Source organism: Battus philenor, unplaced genomic scaffold (genome assembly GCF_028537555.1).
Source record: "Battus philenor isolate CCGP_79_NKW_IND1 unplaced genomic scaffold, ilBatPhil1.0.hap1 SCAF_17, whole genome shotgun sequence".
NCBI lineage: Eukaryota > Metazoa > Arthropoda > Insecta > Lepidoptera > Papilionidae > Battus > Battus philenor.
The window spans coordinates 9,456,611-9,474,302 of record NW_027181679.1 but is presented as its reverse complement, the minus strand read 5'-3'; the positions used below and the strand labels follow the sequence as shown (position 1 = coordinate 9,474,302).

Genomic DNA, 17,692 nt, shown 5'->3' with positions numbered 1-17,692 from the left:
ACTCCTGTACCGCTGGGATACCACTGATCGATATGCACTACAAGAAAAACGGCCTATGTAAGCCACATATCTTAATTTTTTTGCACAGCTCAATGTTAGCTTAGCGCTATATTGCAGTCTTTATGAAAATATTAACATATTATATTCGAGTATAATGTATGAGATTTTATAACGTTGAAGTATTATTCAAAAATAATAGTTATACCAATATACAATAACCAATTCAGTTACAAACAAGGAAAAAACTAATCACTAATGCTTTACCTCCATGCATAAATATATAATCACATTTGCTTTAATATATTAAAATGCTTTATGTATATCTACGTTTATTCCTAATAACTAATTATTATATTTTTGGACTTTTATCGCCTCTATTTCGGCATTATTTTAATTCGTCATCACGACCATGGAAAAACAGAACAATTTTCTTAATGTTTCCAATACTGGAATTACTATTCCGTTTTACACGTAATTATTAGCATAATTTTCTTATATCATCTGTTCTTAGCAATTGGTCATAAAGACTCGTTTTAAAAAATTACACGACATAATTATCCAACAAGTTCCGTGTAATTTGACCTGATTTTTTTCGTTATCCACGTTAACGAAAACATAAGATATAGCCTCTCAATCTATGCCACGGACGACGATGACGTCAGGCACTGCCAAAAAAAAACTTCACGTACGGTTTTGACCTTGTTCAATGACCAACCGAAAAAGTTTATGCGTCGTATGACATAATATTTACCCAATATGTACATAAGCAAGAAAAATATTATAAAAGAAAAGGAATGGGTAACTTTTAAGTTTGCAGATTCCGGATCCATGAGACCTTTGATAAAGCTGTAAAAGCCGTAAAGGTTAACAGGACCGAACAACACCGAATATAAACAAAATAAGGACAACTAGTTTACAGGACACAGCGGGTTTAACTTGAAGTAACCTTTATATACTAGATATAGTTTACCTTCTAGAAATAGTTAAAATACGATTTTTCGTTATATAGAATATGAGGTCATATAACTAGGTGTAAATACTTTTAGAGAACTGAATTTATATTTAATGGAATCAGGCTTTATTTTGCGGAAGTCCATCTTAAGAAAAAGGACCAATATTTAGCCACTTCCGCACATGCATTGCATGTACAGAAGTGGCTTAATATTGGTCCTTTTTTACTTAACTGAATTTATAACTCATTTATTAGAAAAAAACTTTATAGCTTTTACACCTATAATCAATCAAACCTGTATCAAGTGATTACTGAAACTCTATTACGACGTAGGCTTATAACTTTTACCAATACAACCTAGATAGTAAACGATAATTTTAATATGTAGTAATTCTAAATTTCTATACGTTTTTTTACCTATGTTATAATTAAATTATTGATTTTTGTATAGGCGTACCATACATTAATTGACAGCCAATGAGCTAAAAACTAATCCCTATAAAACATTTTCAGGTATAAAAAATTACCCTATATAAGGAAAATGATAAATTAATTGCGGGTAGGACACAAATTAAATTTGACACTAATATTTCGTGTTAAATATATCCAGTGATATTAATGGATTTACAAAAATTTATAAGCGTTGTATGAAAAACGTTTCATCCAATCCGATCAAAGACAACAAGGCGATTGTAAAAAGGAAAAGCCGTTTAAGAAAACGATCAAATAATAAAGCGCAGACGGTTACCACGGACAAAGAACGTGACGGCAAAAACAATTACGACTAATGGCACAGCAAATAAAACAAGCGAGATTCATTCGCTCCGCAGTTTTACCTTGACCTGAAATGAAGCTTTTGAATAATATTGTTCCTATTTTTTAAAGCTTTTTTTACTATTACAAACAAAAACCAACCGTTTGACCTTTGCTAACGTTATATTAGTTATGGTGGGTTTTTGTCTTTTTTGGTCACATAGGAAAACGGTAACAGCTTTAAAAAAAAACTTTTGATCGCTGGAAAAATGGATCGACAGCGACCACAAAGTCGCAGCCCTATGCGCTGATCCGAGCCACAGTAGCTGAAGCAACGTACACCGCTTCCCAAAACGGTTAAGACCATCAGTAGTGAGGAATACGACGTAAGAAGAAGCGAGGATTGACAAAGGCTTTTTGCGACAAATATTGAATAGCAATTCTAAAATTATCATACTTTTTAAATCGTATTTAGATGTTTGAAAAGAAATCTAAGTTATTTATTAAATAATCTCTAATGATCTAAAGTTTACCAATACACATTAAAATAGAAACGGTTTGTTTATTTGGCAAAATATCAACACGAGTAGTACGGTTGAGACGGTGCGTGCCGTAAGAAACGGGACCCATCGGTGAAGTCAGAATTTTATAAATAGATATTCAAATCGAAATCGGCGCTCAGCTACGAAATTTCTCGGCACGATCGAGTTATTACCTTACTATATTATTCGGCAAAACGACTAATAATAATTGATAATTATAAAATATTTATTTTATTTGTATGCAGCAAGCTATCATTGAAATATATTACACATTACTGTTTTGTTTACATGTGTACTACGACTAATAAAAAAAATTATAGACGACAGCTTTATGAGTTGAGAGAACCACTGACTTTGGTATACAAACTGTGGTTCGACTGGAGTAAGTCCTTTTACCGTCCGGTAACCTTTCTCAAAATTGTACTGAATGAAACATATATTCTTGACGTTTTAGTCAAAAGCATCATTTGTTGCATATATTAAAATATACTTGAAATTAAAAGTAAATCATTGATTAAGAACATATGGCGACCTTTTCGCTTTTTTTAATCATTATTATTTGAAAGAGTTTTGATCACAATGTTACTACGTCACACCTATAGGTAGACAGGTATACTATGTACATTAGTATTATATATCAATATAGTATGGTTTCCAATAATTTGAGTAGCAATACTCATATCACATTCTAACTATATAAATTCTAAAATTATTGACAGACGTCAATAAAGTCTAACTTCAGACGTACACCATAAGCACGAGTATATAATAGCAATTTTTCCAACCTTGGCAACCTTTACAGATTAAATATATCTTAAATTTTAAATTTCTTTTTTGTATAATGTCGTAAAAGATCTTTACATTAAAGCGACGAATATTTAACACTTCCCTTTTTCAACTAAAAAGGTTTAAAAAGGCTGGAAAATACGACATAAAGGAACACTATACTCCGTTTGACCTTCAGTTAATGTTGTTTAATTTGTTACATCAGCTATTCCAGTGACATCACTTGCAACCTAGGCCGGCCTAAAAGGTTAGTTTTAATTTGAAGTTAACGATGTTAACAAAAACACTAAATTTAATTATATTATATACTTCACTTTATTTTACGTCTATATTTTGTAAAAGATTTTCTGCTTTACTATAAGTTTTTTTCCAAAAGAAAATCCCGTTAATAACATTAATTTTCTAATTATAATCATTGAAGGCAAAGTTAAATTGCCCGATTATTATTACGATCGAAAATTAAAATGTTTTTTTTTTAATTTATAAAATCTATTATAGAATCAATTTTTATGGCTTTACAATATTACTGTTACATTAATAAATGCAAATATAATATCATGATAAAAAACTTTATGGATACTTCTGTCGCTTTTAAAAAGCAGTTTTGATAAGTTCGAGTCTGGCACATCAAGATAGTGTAACGTCTTCAAATCATGTTTTAATCGATTTTACGATCATTATAGCCAGTAAGAGTATTATTTGGCATTGTTTTGTAATTTATGAACAATATTTGATCTTTTTCAAAATTTTATTTAACAATATAAACAAGTAACATGATAATTAACCGTACAGGATGATTGCTTGTAGGTTAAAGATTTACAGGGATGAATGTGTAGCTCATTTATCTGAAAAATCTCTATAGTTTTTATTTCATTTCCAATCATCATCAGATCATTCTGAAATTTCTTTGAAATGCGATAGGTTAATAAATTCTGACTGTACCAAGTCTGCAGAGACAGGTAGATAACAATAATTAATTTTAATATGTTGGTAATTCGAATTTTGAAAACGCCGTTTCTTGCTATATTATCATTAGTTTAATTGTCTGAAATCATTGACATTAGCTAGGATTTACAGTAAATTAACAACAATAATAATTTCAAACCTTTTTATACCTATAAACCAGTCAAGGAAGAATTAAAAAAAAATGTTTTATGTAGTGTCTTTGAATGCTTAGTAAGAATTACAGGAATCGCGGAGTCAAGTTTATTACCATAAATGTATTAATACCCTCGCCTTCAGTGACGTCACCTACGGCCATGTCAGAAACCGGTCGCGGGAATCGCGCATGACCGCTAAGGAGTCATCCGCGAACTTGAATCATCGACCTTACTGGCAAATGTGGCTTGGAACATTAAATTGTATTACTTTAAAAATATCGTTTATTCATTCATACGTACATGAGCAATGGTAACCCAGCGATAGATGACATAGACTTGCGATTGTATAATCTTATGTAATTCACACTTTGTGCATTTATTATAAAGGATTGTCACTGCACACAAATAAGCCTCTAGCCACACTACGATCACCAATCCGCCAGCTATGCGTGGCGATTATGGTAAATCCCCTCATAGCGTCTAAGCCTTGCAGTGGGCGTATATCGACTGACATGACACTATTATCACATACACACATTACTGCACACCCACACACACAAAGGACTGTATAATATGACAGAGTTAAATCTTCTGGACTGCTCTGTCTTTTGATTTCTGTTATTCTTTATACTGTTTTCTGTGTTTCGTTCTTTCAGTACTGGACACATTATAATGTAAATTGTATTTGAAGAACTGTCCTACTAATACAGGATGATTGGTTATAGATTTAAAAGTTTTAAATGTCTGAATGTATAGCTCATTAGTTATTAAACAATGTCTATTTATTAACCTATCCAAAATTCAATTGTTTCAGAAATAATGAATAACTTTATAGTAATGTAGTAAGAAAAAGCGTTATTAAAAGTTCGGATTATTTAAATTATTATTGTTTACTATCAGTCCCTATAGACCGCATTGCCAGAAGTTATTGGCCTATTGCATTACTGAATTTAAATGCGTGTAAAAGCTTATATAACTAATCACCCTGTATACAAGTTTATTTAGTTTAGGGTATTTTTCGTCTAATAAATTTTATAATGTAACGGCACTTTTATAACCATTGTTCTATGTTTCAAATTCATTTTTAATATCGGTGTAATGATTTGAAACGAATTATATTAAAATAATAATTTGATTTCCACTAATTGGATAACCTTAATGTATTTTGAATTGAATAATGTAAATATAATATAGGCATTCAGTATAATGTTATGTTACTGTAAATCAATTTATGCGTCATTTATGATGATATAAGTCAGCCTTGATTATGATGTCCGCGAGAATGAATTCGAGTACAAACCATAATAGAATCTAATATTATAACATTATGGCCGTGTTTAGGTTGCTAATCCCGATATAATACAAAGAGAATTGAGCTTATTAAATTCTAAAAGAGTAACATTGTTATGATATAAGCTACGAGTACGGACAATCTGCATTCGTTTTAGTTATAAAGAGACCCATATCTTTTATTATTCAGAGAACGCGTGCTTCGAATGTTCTAGAATTATAAAATTAATTCACTATTATTCAGCGCCTAACGGGATAAGCAAGAATAATAAAACACATTTTGATTACATTTATACATTGTTTCGCATTTAATGAGACAATATCACATAAAATATTTAAGATGTCTAGTGTCTTGCAAGAGGCTTTTTAGGTGGATTATACATAGCTGATGATTTACGTAATTACTAGATTAATGAGAGAAAAATCTTGTCTGAAGATTATAACTATTTTTAGTTATAATTTACCCTACGCAAAGTTTTTAAACAATTTAAAATATCTGTAACCCTGTTTAATATTGGCAGAGCATATGGCTTTTTGGGTGAACGCCCTGATCGTCTTGTAACAATGTATTTGAAAAGCACTTAAAATTAGGTTGCAACACATTTAGAGAGTATATAATGGGCAAATAGCAAAAAAACACTACCTATTTGTCTTTTAACATAGTGTTTCCCATTAATCAACGTCAAGCCGAATTCAAATGTCAGGATAAATGACTAGACCCAGAAAATTAATTAAAAAAAATTATATCACGTAGTTTTATATTCAGTTGAAGTTACTACTATTCTTACAGAATCAGGCCTTCATTGTGAGTTGTTTATTTTAATTGTTGTAGTGTGAAGCATAAAAACAAAATTATATAATAAAGACTTGAAGCTATGGTATAGAACAAACATCATACAGTGGAAAAAATTCATGTGATTTTTTAAATGAATTTTCAAGGTTTACCCACTACCTGACTTTATACGCTATTTGACCTGACAAGATAAGATATCTAGTAAATAATTTAACAATTTTTTTATACTCTACACGAATAATTTTATGAATGTCTAACTTTAAAAATAAAAACATCTTTTACAACTTATATTAAAACTAGCCGTACCGCTGTTCCGATATCATGTTACGTGTTTTTAATACCAATTGTTTGGAGAACGGTTTACATAATACCTGCCACTCAATTGAAAACTGGCGAACGGAGTCGACGCGGAATAATAATACCCAGCACTCTCAGTTTCCGTTGCTTTTGTAAACGGAATATACTGCTCCAAATATGACATGTTACAGCTACTAACGCAACCAAAACAGACCAGATTGCACGCGCTAACTTCCTGCGCTGCATTTTAATTACATAATCATGTGATATTATATAAATATAGGAGGGTTATGGTTAAATCTCTAAAGGGGTGAATGTATAAACACATTTACTGTCAATTAATATTTAATACAACCTATTCAAAAACCAATGGTTTCAGAAATAGTAAACAAAGTAGTACATAAAAAGCGTTTTCAAAATTCGAATTATTATATTTTAAAATTAATTATTATTCACTATACAGATTTTATGAGATTGAATTTCTGCTGCTAGCCGATTAAGGCTTTGTGTAGCTTCATTAAAACTGAGCTCACAGAAACAAAGGTTCGTGAGCTACATATTTATGATCGTATTCCAGTTACATCGATGATCATTCACTATCTACCCCTGTAGACTTTGTATTGCTAGAATTATTAATTATTGTATATAAAAAATAATGTTACATATTTCAGAGTGATCACTTTATGATGAATATGGTATAAAAATGGAATTTGCCAGTTTTTATTTCATTAATTCAAACGTTATAGATACCACAATTTCATACGCAAACGTCTTATTCATGTGATTGTTATATGAATGCCAGGAGAGCCCAATTTGATAGAAACTAAAATCACATTAACTAATGGAATCTTTCAATTTAAAGTTACAAGCGCTCTGATCTAAAAGCCTATAATAAAATCAGACGGGTTTTTATCACTTTCACAGTGTCCTTAATTTAGTAGTACAACAATTCATATCCAAGCTTCATTATCAAAGATTCCTTCACACTGTAATAAGATTTTTTTCAAGTTTTAATTTAATAACTTTTTAATTTTATTACATGATAAATCTTAGATATTACACGATGAGTGTATTTTAAAATCGTATTTGTAATGGGTCATCGGAGAACAATAAGTAACAGTTATTTTGCACTTTTATGCGCAATACTTAAAATAACCTTTTTATATGGATTAATATATTTGTACGACTTGTTTTAAATATATAGAAATTAATTTAGGTATATTATTTTACCAACGCGTGACAGCTTAAGCCGAAATCTCTAGGTGGAGTCCCTTGAGCCTAGTGACTCCATGGTGCGTCAGTCAAAGAGTTCGTCGACCTTCTAATCTGGTGAAATAGTAGTAGCGGCCCAAGCTGAAGCTCTTCCAGGAACCTTCGAGTTCGCTGCCTTCTTAGGCTAGACACCTCAGCCTTGCCACCTCGAACCTACAGAATCTGCAAATGCCATCTGGACAGCCGTGATAGTCCAGCCCCAAGTGTACAATTTGTGATGACAAATACTTAATCACAATGAATAACATGTAAAACTAGGCACATTGGGTAATTACCTACTTGTAATAGAACCGCATTACTTTTTAATTCAATTACAATAATTTTACGCAATAATCATTCGTCACTTTACCACTATAGCTAGATTGAATAACTTAGTCATGGACAGTGTATTGTGAACGTAAGGGAATTTTTATATTATGTTTGCATTGTTCAATAATTACTTGTTTATTGAGTATATATGTATATAAATATATATACTCAAAATATAAAATAAACAAGTATATATATGGGTGTGTGTGTATGTATATATATATATAATTATTAATCTATTACATTTTAACCTGATATTATAACGAGATAACGTATTAATACTTAAAGCAAATTCTTTTTAAAGATATATATAATATAGCCAAAGGTAATTAATTAAAAAACCATTGACACGACTTTCTCGCTAATTTACAAGCTGAAATGAGAAACTGGAAATAGTGACGGAGCAATGTTAGTGGTTCAGAAATTAAATTTCGAACGGAGACGCATACTTTTTATGAATAATCTATAGCCACTACGAGTAAACAGGGAAGGAAAATTTCACAACTTCGTGAGGAAACCGGTAATACTGGTACCAAAAATAAAATATGTGAAAGAATCAGACAAAATCCGACTATAGTGACCTAGTATAGATATTGTGAAACGTTATTGATGATAGCTTAAGCCTTCGAGCTATTAGCAACATGGAGGGTCTACCTAAGCGAGCTAAAGGCTAGACGGTCAAGAATTCCTGAGTGGGTTTATTTGATCATAATTACTAAAATAGAGGTTCAGAATAAACCCTCTCAGCGTTTTTATACTTCACATATTTAAGTACCAATCGTAACTGAACATAAGGCGAATGTGCAGCTCTTCCATCAGAGTAGGTCACGATGGGCCTGTAAGTGCGTAAGTGCTTATCGGGAAGACGTCTATCGCATGCAGCCAATGACGTATGAACGTCTTATTAGCACCCGTACGCTGATAAATTTGCATTGCAAACTACTTAATAAAACACGTATGGAGAGGGTGAACGTTGAAACAGTTGATTAACTTATACATGATTAACTTCAACAATAATAAGCTATCTAATATAACAATATTTTGACAAAAAAAAACTCGTTTTTATAAACACAGCTCATTACAGATGGCCCCTGGAGCATTAAGGTTTTAGGGTAGGGAGCACGGATCGCCAAATTCAGAGTAGGACGTTCACATATGAGTTGAACAGACGACCTTGTTTACATCGTCAGAATACGCTGGATATGTTTCCAACCGGGTCTTATCGTAAATCTATGGGATAGAGCTGTGTCCAGCAGTACGACGCTGTAATGATGATGATATGGAATGCCAACTACGTGGACATTTTGCAGCGGTTCATTCCAGTGATGTGAACAAAAAATCAATAAAGTGCAAATCTTTAATCGTCTTGTTACTAAAGCTTAACATTTTAACTTGCATAGCTTCTTACATATACGTTTCATTTTTTATTATTAATTATAAATTTTATCGCCAGTGTATTGTTGTTAAATAAAAATATTGTTGCAGTAGTATGTCAGTATAACTGCAAGTTTTAAGTCAACTTAGCATAGATAGGGGCTTTCGCATAAGCAATTAACAAAGTTAGGCGGCCGGTGGTGGGAGTGGGAGGGGCAGGGGAATGCGCGCGACCGTTAGCGTCCGGCACCGATCCCTAGTTGGCGACAGTTTCCAACCTGCCCAGCGCTGCCAGAGAATAGGCCGAGCATTTATGAGCTTCGTAGCCTTTTAGGTCGTTTATGATTCGCAAAAAGCAATAATGCGAGAGGTACACCCACCATGCCACGTACTGTATCATACGAGATATTGAATTATAAAATTAAAGGATATACATATAAAGGTCGTCAGAAGACTCTGGATAGTGGCTTCAATCGCTCCTATTTGAAGACTATGGGGGAGGCTATGTCCAGTAATGGACATCGTAGAGCTGAAGTAACTATGATGATATCTATAATTAATATTTCTGTACCGATCTACCCTCTATATAATAAATATAGTCTACATTATCAACAATACTATTTCTTCATGACACTAAAACAATTTTGTATTTGCGTCGATAAAAATCATAATACAATGAAAGGAATCATATACAGTACGGCAAAAAAAATGCAAACGGAATTATGCGTGTTTGCATATTGCAATGAAGATTATAATATAATAATATATACTAAATTTAATAGCATTAGCGACTGAGGTGTAATCTCGACCTTTTTGTTAAAAATATAATATATTATATTACGTTATAAATATATTTAACATCATCGTGAATAGACCGCAATAAAGAGTTTAATCTAATATAAATAATTAAAGAGATTATCACATGGACCTAAATTTAGCCGAAATTTATCAAGTAAGATCATCGATCATTTTAAATGCATTATAATGCATCTCCAATAAGTGTACATTGTCATTATATATAGTAAATAAACTATGGAAACAATATACAACAAAAAACAAACTTTCACTTTCAATAGTGTGTTGATAACTTTAGTTCTCTTATTGTTTTATTTATGGTATTGAGGTATTCATCACATTAAGATTTTACCCGACCTCAATCAAAAAGTCAAGCAAGGATTAATAGCATTCAGCATTAAAATCCGGCTTGTGTCGGTACGCCTTTGGTCTTGTCTCGTCTCGTCTTAAACAAGCCTTTTCTTTATACCGACTCAACGTAAACCTAACAAAAATGGAATTTACAACGTTCGTGGACAAACTTGTATGGTAAATAACTTTATTTTTAATTTAAGTACTAAACATACCGGATGATTGGCTATATGTAAAAGCAGGCATTCAAATGAAGTAGGCCCATAATTTCTGTCAGTACAAAGACTAGGGACAAACGGTAAACAATAATTCATTTTAACATATTTTTATTTGAATTTTGCAAACGCCTTCTCCTATTATATTATCGTTACGTTATTAATTATTTCTAATAAAGATTTTTAGATAGGGTGTACCATACATTAATTGGTTTTCGTATCGATAAAATTAAGGCTGAAGACTGCATCAAATAATTACTTAATGAATATCGACAACTAAAATATATTTATTATATTTTTTTTCTAACATAATATTATATTTCTCTGCTGTGAGCGGAGTTCTCTCTTAATAGCTGTTTTGTGGTATAAGCCAATGCTTATTTCTGCTACCTCGAAATATTATACAAACACTACTCACTTACTAGTATGTAAAGTTTTGTATCTTATAATATTTGGCAACCGCAGCATGGAAATTCTCGACTCGGGGTCAAAAATGCCAACGACTATACCCAGAATTGTGCCGTTTATTTTGAAAGTGGTATAAGTCACTTTTTAAATGAAATATCGAGTTAATGGCAACACTAAATACAATTCAACGGTTTTTCATTTTTTTTTAAATATCTCGACCTAAAAACAAAGTGACTTACTTTAAATTTAAAAATACCAACATATTTAATAACATCAATTGTAAAACTTCATTAAAAGATTCTAAAATGTTGAAATATGTTGTCTGCAAGAAGGATAGGCGAATAAGAACATATTTAAGTGCTAAAAATACAGGCGTGTCAACGGCCCACAGTGCGATTGGCTCGTCAACGTGGAGGAACAATGAGCGGATGATAACGTTATCAGCGCCGGTCGAGAGGGGGCGCCGGAAGCCACACTTGACATGCCTGCATCTACGAACGTAACATCCATACAATAAAGAAATCTTATGGAAGTCAAATTCAATCGAAGAAATAAAAACATTTAATCTTTAATTTGTCACTCTCATATATACGTAAGTAATACATGAAAACAATTTTACTAGTGACAGCGATTTCCACCAAGATCTTTTGAAAGTAAGTACGACATTCCTAAACATATATGGACTAGACTATGCCTAGTTGATTCGTAACTTTTACTATCAAGTATAATGTATTACGGTAAAACGAAAATTCAATAATATTTAAACGCCTTGTTAATAGTAAAAATAGTCTTATGATAATATATTACCTATTAATAAAATTTTAAAAACAATCGAAGTCATTTGAAGGAGAATAGTGATAAGAAGACATTCCGAATACTAATCTAGAGAAACCGAAAAACGTTACATAAGTGCAAATAGTAATATCTTATCGACGATTTAAATAAAGAGACATTGTACGTAATGTTTGCGAGTACTGTCGACTAGCGTAACGACATTTAATGAGATAACATAGTTGTATTATTCAGTAGTCTGCCGCGGAATGATTATTTTAAGTTATGTCCGATCTATGCGCTCTTTGTCATTCACATAGCTATTTTATATAATATAAATCGTCCGCTGTTTTGGTAAAACACACTGATACTTGAACTTGTTATACGTTAATATGTATTGTACCTTATACTTTATACATTCACATTTTACAGAAATCGAACGTGTCAATAAATAAATAAAAAAAAAAAACAGAAATAAGTAATCCGATAGAATATAAAAAAGTATACGATTATAACAAGAATACCTAATATATCAATATTAAACAGCTATAGACATACAACATTTTTTCAATATTATCGGCCATCACAGAATGCAGAATGATCGGTCAACTGATTAATTCATGACAGTGGGCGAATATAGCCGCCATTTTGAAAGTTATCTCGCCGGTACACGATACGCGTAGGTGATAATTTTAAAAATGTTTAAGTAAACATAAACAAATTCTAAATCGTATATGAATCAGTATAACAATATTACATAACAAAATAGATCGCTTCGATTTGGTATGCGATGTGTGGACTTTATTTAAAATTTGACGCAAATGACGTGGCGAATTCTATATTCAATCCTGGTTTTTTTTTTCTGTTAAATTACATCAATCATTTTTCTGTACTTTGTTTATAATTTTATTTCCAGTATATACAAGTTTTGAAAAAAAAAATTATTGAGTAATTCTTATGACATTGTCAAATAGAAAAATGAGTAAGGATTGTAACAGGAGTGTCTAAAGTTGGAATTTACTCAAGTAATGATAGTATTTATCTTTATTGTTGTACTATACATATCAAAATCTGTGGCTAGAACAACTTATGATAAATTATATAATTATATGATACCTATGATAGGTTAAACTTTATTTTACATAGTATTTGCAAAGATTCAGGCATTTTACTTCACATTACCATAAAATTACAGAACTGCTTTTAATGTCTGATCAACTAGGAACTATGAAAACATTGCATAGAAACTGCTTTACATTGTATCACCCTATATTTTAATAGTACATATGTCACATTCAAAAAATACACATGTAATCAGAGTTTGGGTAATCAGATGTATATTTGCCAAAAGCTATTTTTCGCTTTGAAACTCAGGAGCTAATAATAGATAACTACCAATTAAATTCTCTTTAAGAATCTCCACAAGGCAGGTGTATATTCATTTCATATGCTCTCATCATCAGACCATCAACTCACACAAACATATCAGCTCTGGCAAAAACTTAAAACTTAGATTTTTTTATTAACACCATAGATAGGAATGGTCCAATCATTTCTCAGCATTTTTAAAAATATAACAAACAAATCCATTACTATACTCTAATAGTGATCAAATGAAAATTAGTCTAAAAATTAAGCTCAATAATATTATTCTTCAAACTTCTCTTCACATTTCTATATTGAACATGCTTAGCAATTTATTAGAATGAAGACAACAAAATTTGTGCATTAAATACTTAGTAATGATGGGAAAATTTTAATATTCTCATTAACTGATTTAGATTGAAATGGTTTGAGAAAAAAGGTAAATTGAAATTGAGATGGTATTATTTTAAAAATGTTCAATATACAAAACATTGATGTAAAAATTAAATTATAGTAAAATTATGCCTGTTTTTATTATAATATTAATATTGACACATTATATAAGCAATCTTCAAAAAAGTCCCCTTTATTAAAACATGTATGGTAAGAATTTTAGACAAATTTCTTCAAAGTAATTGAGCCTTTTAATTTTAATGACCTTGTTCTTTGTTTAACCTTAAGTTATCATGATACCTTAAGATTCATGGAAACATGTGTTAGATACTTTGACATAACAATTTAAATTAATAAACGTATAACTACACTGAAATCTCCATAAATGGAAAACGTGACTCAGCACTGAAGTAACATTGAAAAATACAATAATACTTTCGTAGGCATTTAAGTAAGTAAAGATAAGTGTAACATTACACAGGTATATATTATTTAAAGTTTACTTACCGAAGCTTTCTGTAAGTTTTAGCATTACCCCGCCGATGTGCATGTCTCCTTTTACGACCATAGTCCTCTTCTCGTTCAGATCCGTCACATAGATCGTGAGATTCCATGATCCGTCGCCAACAATTTCCCCGTCTGCGAGCATTTTGCACAAGTTCTTATACACTTTACACTATAAAAGTGTCACTTCCGATAAAGCATCGCGACAACAGCAAAAATAATAAATCACACGACCGAATACAAAGCTGTCCGTAGTCTGACTGACCATAGAGTCGAGTTAGCTTGTGGCTGCCCGACCAAATGACAGCCGTAGAGTTATTACCTACTCGCAAGCTTGTATGGACAAAAATGGACTTAAAATACCCAAAAACAAAACATGACAAAATTAAATATTTTAAACTGCATAATAGTGACTGGTCGAGCCGGGTTTGACCCCCTATCTATTCACTTTATGAAGCGTCCGCCTTAGCGGCTTTAAGAGTTTCGCATTCTTTTAATTTAGTAAAATATCTCTGTGTAATGGCTAGAATAGACATTCATAGATCCCTCAACCTAAGTTAGGGCTAGGCGTCATTAGTACTCGGTCAACCCCAATCTACGGAACTTATTAATGCCACTAAGCAAATAGTAACCCTAACAACCACGAAAAAACCTAAAATATTATGTAATCTTGTTATAGCATTTAAATATGATATAAAAAAGACGTGACTCGTTTCATTGGAAATTAAGTAAAGAAAAATATTTGTTTGACGAAAGTTTGTATTTGTGTTTTTATTGAATTATAACCATGAATTTTGGCTGTACGCTTATAATGAATTTGACAATTCAGCATCATCAAAGAACATAGACTAGTGTCATTCTGACAAATGATGTATTGAATGAACTTCAAATTGCTGACAACTTTTTTGCATACGTACCGTGTTATTATTAAACACATAGCTATTGTTTTTAAATGGTATATATAATAATTTTGATGCTATGTAGCAGTTATTGTTACAGGTGTAGGTATAATCATCTTCTTTCTTGAATCATTTTAAAAATCATTTATGAGTAGTAAACGAGTTGTTTCCGCCGCTGAAATGGTTGTGTCCAAAAACAAAAACAAAGGTAAATTATATTAATTATGCAGAAAATGTAACTATGTTGTCGTTTTTAAATTATTGTGAAAAACTTCGTAAATGTTTTTAATTTAACAGTAATAAAATGTTTCTAAGTAACAGTAAGGAATGAATTTGAATGATATTCTGCTTTGTTACGCTTAATCTAAAATGTGTTCTGCGTCAACCTGCTTGGGTTAGGCTTGGTTTCATTGCTTTAAAGCCAAACATAACTTTGACTCGAAATATATACTTTTTTCAGTGTTATGCTCAACGCCAGAACATAGAATTGATTCGCCATCAAGGGACAGTGATTCACTATGTGATTCTGACGCTGCAAGTCCAGTACCATTTTTATGTACACAAGATGGTACAGAAGGAGAAACTGATGTCATATGGAATCATTATACTCCAAAATCAGCATCAAACAAAAGACGGTCTAAGAATACAACACCATTGAGTAGAAGATCAAAGAAATCCTTAAGACCTAAAATATTAGAAAAACCATTACCCAAACGAAAGACTCTTAAGGTTACTCAGAAGAAAAATGAACTGTTTCAAGAACTGTTAGAATTAAATCAGAATTTACAAGAGATCATAAGTAATAAAACAGAAAAAAATGCTTTAAAAGATATAGAAGCTATTGAAGATGATGTATTTAATGATTCATTGGAGTTTTCACCTAAATGTGGCATAAAAAGTAATAGTTGTCTGCGAAAAAATGTTTTAAGTTCAAAATTTACTAAACCTGAACCAGACAATGGTTTAGAGTCAGATGATTCCATGAATGAATGTTTATTGAAAGCAACTCAGATGGTAGAAGAGAATATATTTAAACATGATGTTCCTAAAACAGTTAACACTGATGTTTCTCATTGTAAACCTAAATGTATAAATCCATCATTAAATTTTAAAATGGACAATGACTCAATGGATGCAATACTAAATAGCATAAAATTAGATTCTCCTTGTCCTAAAAGAGTTAAAAAATGTCAATCTCCATCACTCAATAATGACTCATTCGATATGTTTGTGGAAAATTTAAATGATAGTGCATTAGAAAGGCTAACTCAGATGCCTACTAAAACAAAGACACCTGTTAGAGAAACGAATAAAGTCAAAAAACAAACAGAAATTACCATGGATGGTCAGAGTCCTTTTTCAAAATCTATATTTGGACGATATAGTTCTATGCCTGAATCTCCATCATTAAAAGATATTGACAAACCATCATCAAGTGGGATGACCCTTGGGAGATACAGTTCTATGCCAATAAACAAAAATGGCCATGAAGGTAAATAACAATATAATTAGATTACGTTTTTATAGATTTTTTAACAACATCAATTTTACAAGCTGGGAAACTAAACACATTTTGTTTATACGTAAACTCAAAGTATAAATATTAATTTGTGGTGTTCACCACTGCAATAATATTAGTAAATGGATAAGATTAGCAAAGTAATATTTATATTTACTAATTGTGAAAAATTAACCATAGTTTAAACTTTGTAATTTGAATATATGTAATTATGGATTATCATCGGCATTTGAGCCATAAGACAGCCACTGCTGGACATTGGCCTCCTGCAATGGCTTCTAGAAGGACTAGTTGAAAGCATCCTGTATGCCATGTTTTTGAACTTGCCATTCTGTAGTCTCTCTCTCACTTTCTCTCGCCTTTTTACCTAGTACAATTTTCTATATAATTGTAGATGTTCCTAAATTTACAAAGAAAGGCTTTTAATTTTACCTTTGCATAATCCATAACTTAATATATAATTTGGTACTGTTTTAGATCCCGGAGATTCACCAATACGGTGTACTCCTGAAGAAATTAAGAAAAAACACCAGTTGGCTCGAGAAAAGTTGTTGGCCAAAAGACAATTACCTTTTACTGTAACGCAATCTACAATACATTCTGGAAAACAAGAAACTGTCACAACCAGTAAATGTAAATTTCAGCCTAAAGTTCCTAGCGATAAAGCTTTTAATTTAAATAAAAATAATTCTATTCAAACTAAATGTGATATTCCACTTGTGAATAGAAATACAAGTATTAATAGAAAGAGTAATGAAACAGCAGATATTAAAACTGTTATTGAAAAAAAGAGACAAGAAGCATTATTAAAATTAAGGTTAAGAAAAGTTCAGCCTAAGACATGATTGACGCATGTTTTATAAGATTTTTTTAATCTTGGGTATTGAGGTATATGATATGAACCATTGATTATTTAATAATGATACTATGGGATTTTATTTTTGATTTTTTATGCCATACCAGATTCATCATGTACTATGTAGAATTATGTCAATATTATATGC

General features: G+C 31.3%; 2 protein-coding genes across 2 annotated transcripts in view; one reads left to right on the top strand and one right to left on the bottom strand.

Annotated features, from left to right (window-relative positions):
* The window catches only part of Fit1 (Fermitin 1), a 63,278-nt gene extending 48,748 nt beyond the window's left edge, over window positions 1-14,530 (bottom strand). The window contains exon 1 of the mRNA XM_068762783.1: window positions 14,270-14,530. Within this exon, the coding sequence (XP_068618884.1) occupies window positions 14,270-14,415 (146 nt within the window). The 5' untranslated portion in view covers window positions 14,416-14,530. The remainder of the gene's footprint in view (window positions 1-14,269) is intronic.
* Window positions 14,531-15,173: 643 nt separating this feature from the next.
* Window positions 15,174-17,667, top strand: LOC137919902 (uncharacterized). Its single transcript, XM_068763123.1, has 3 exons — window positions 15,174-15,377; window positions 15,630-16,661; window positions 17,166-17,667. The coding sequence occupies exons 1-3, from the start codon at window positions 15,317-15,319 to the stop codon at window positions 17,531-17,533; spliced, it is 1,461 nt and encodes a 486-aa protein (XP_068619224.1). The 5' UTR covers window positions 15,174-15,316; the 3' UTR covers window positions 17,534-17,667.
* The last annotated feature ends 25 nt before the right edge of the window (window positions 17,668-17,692 follow it).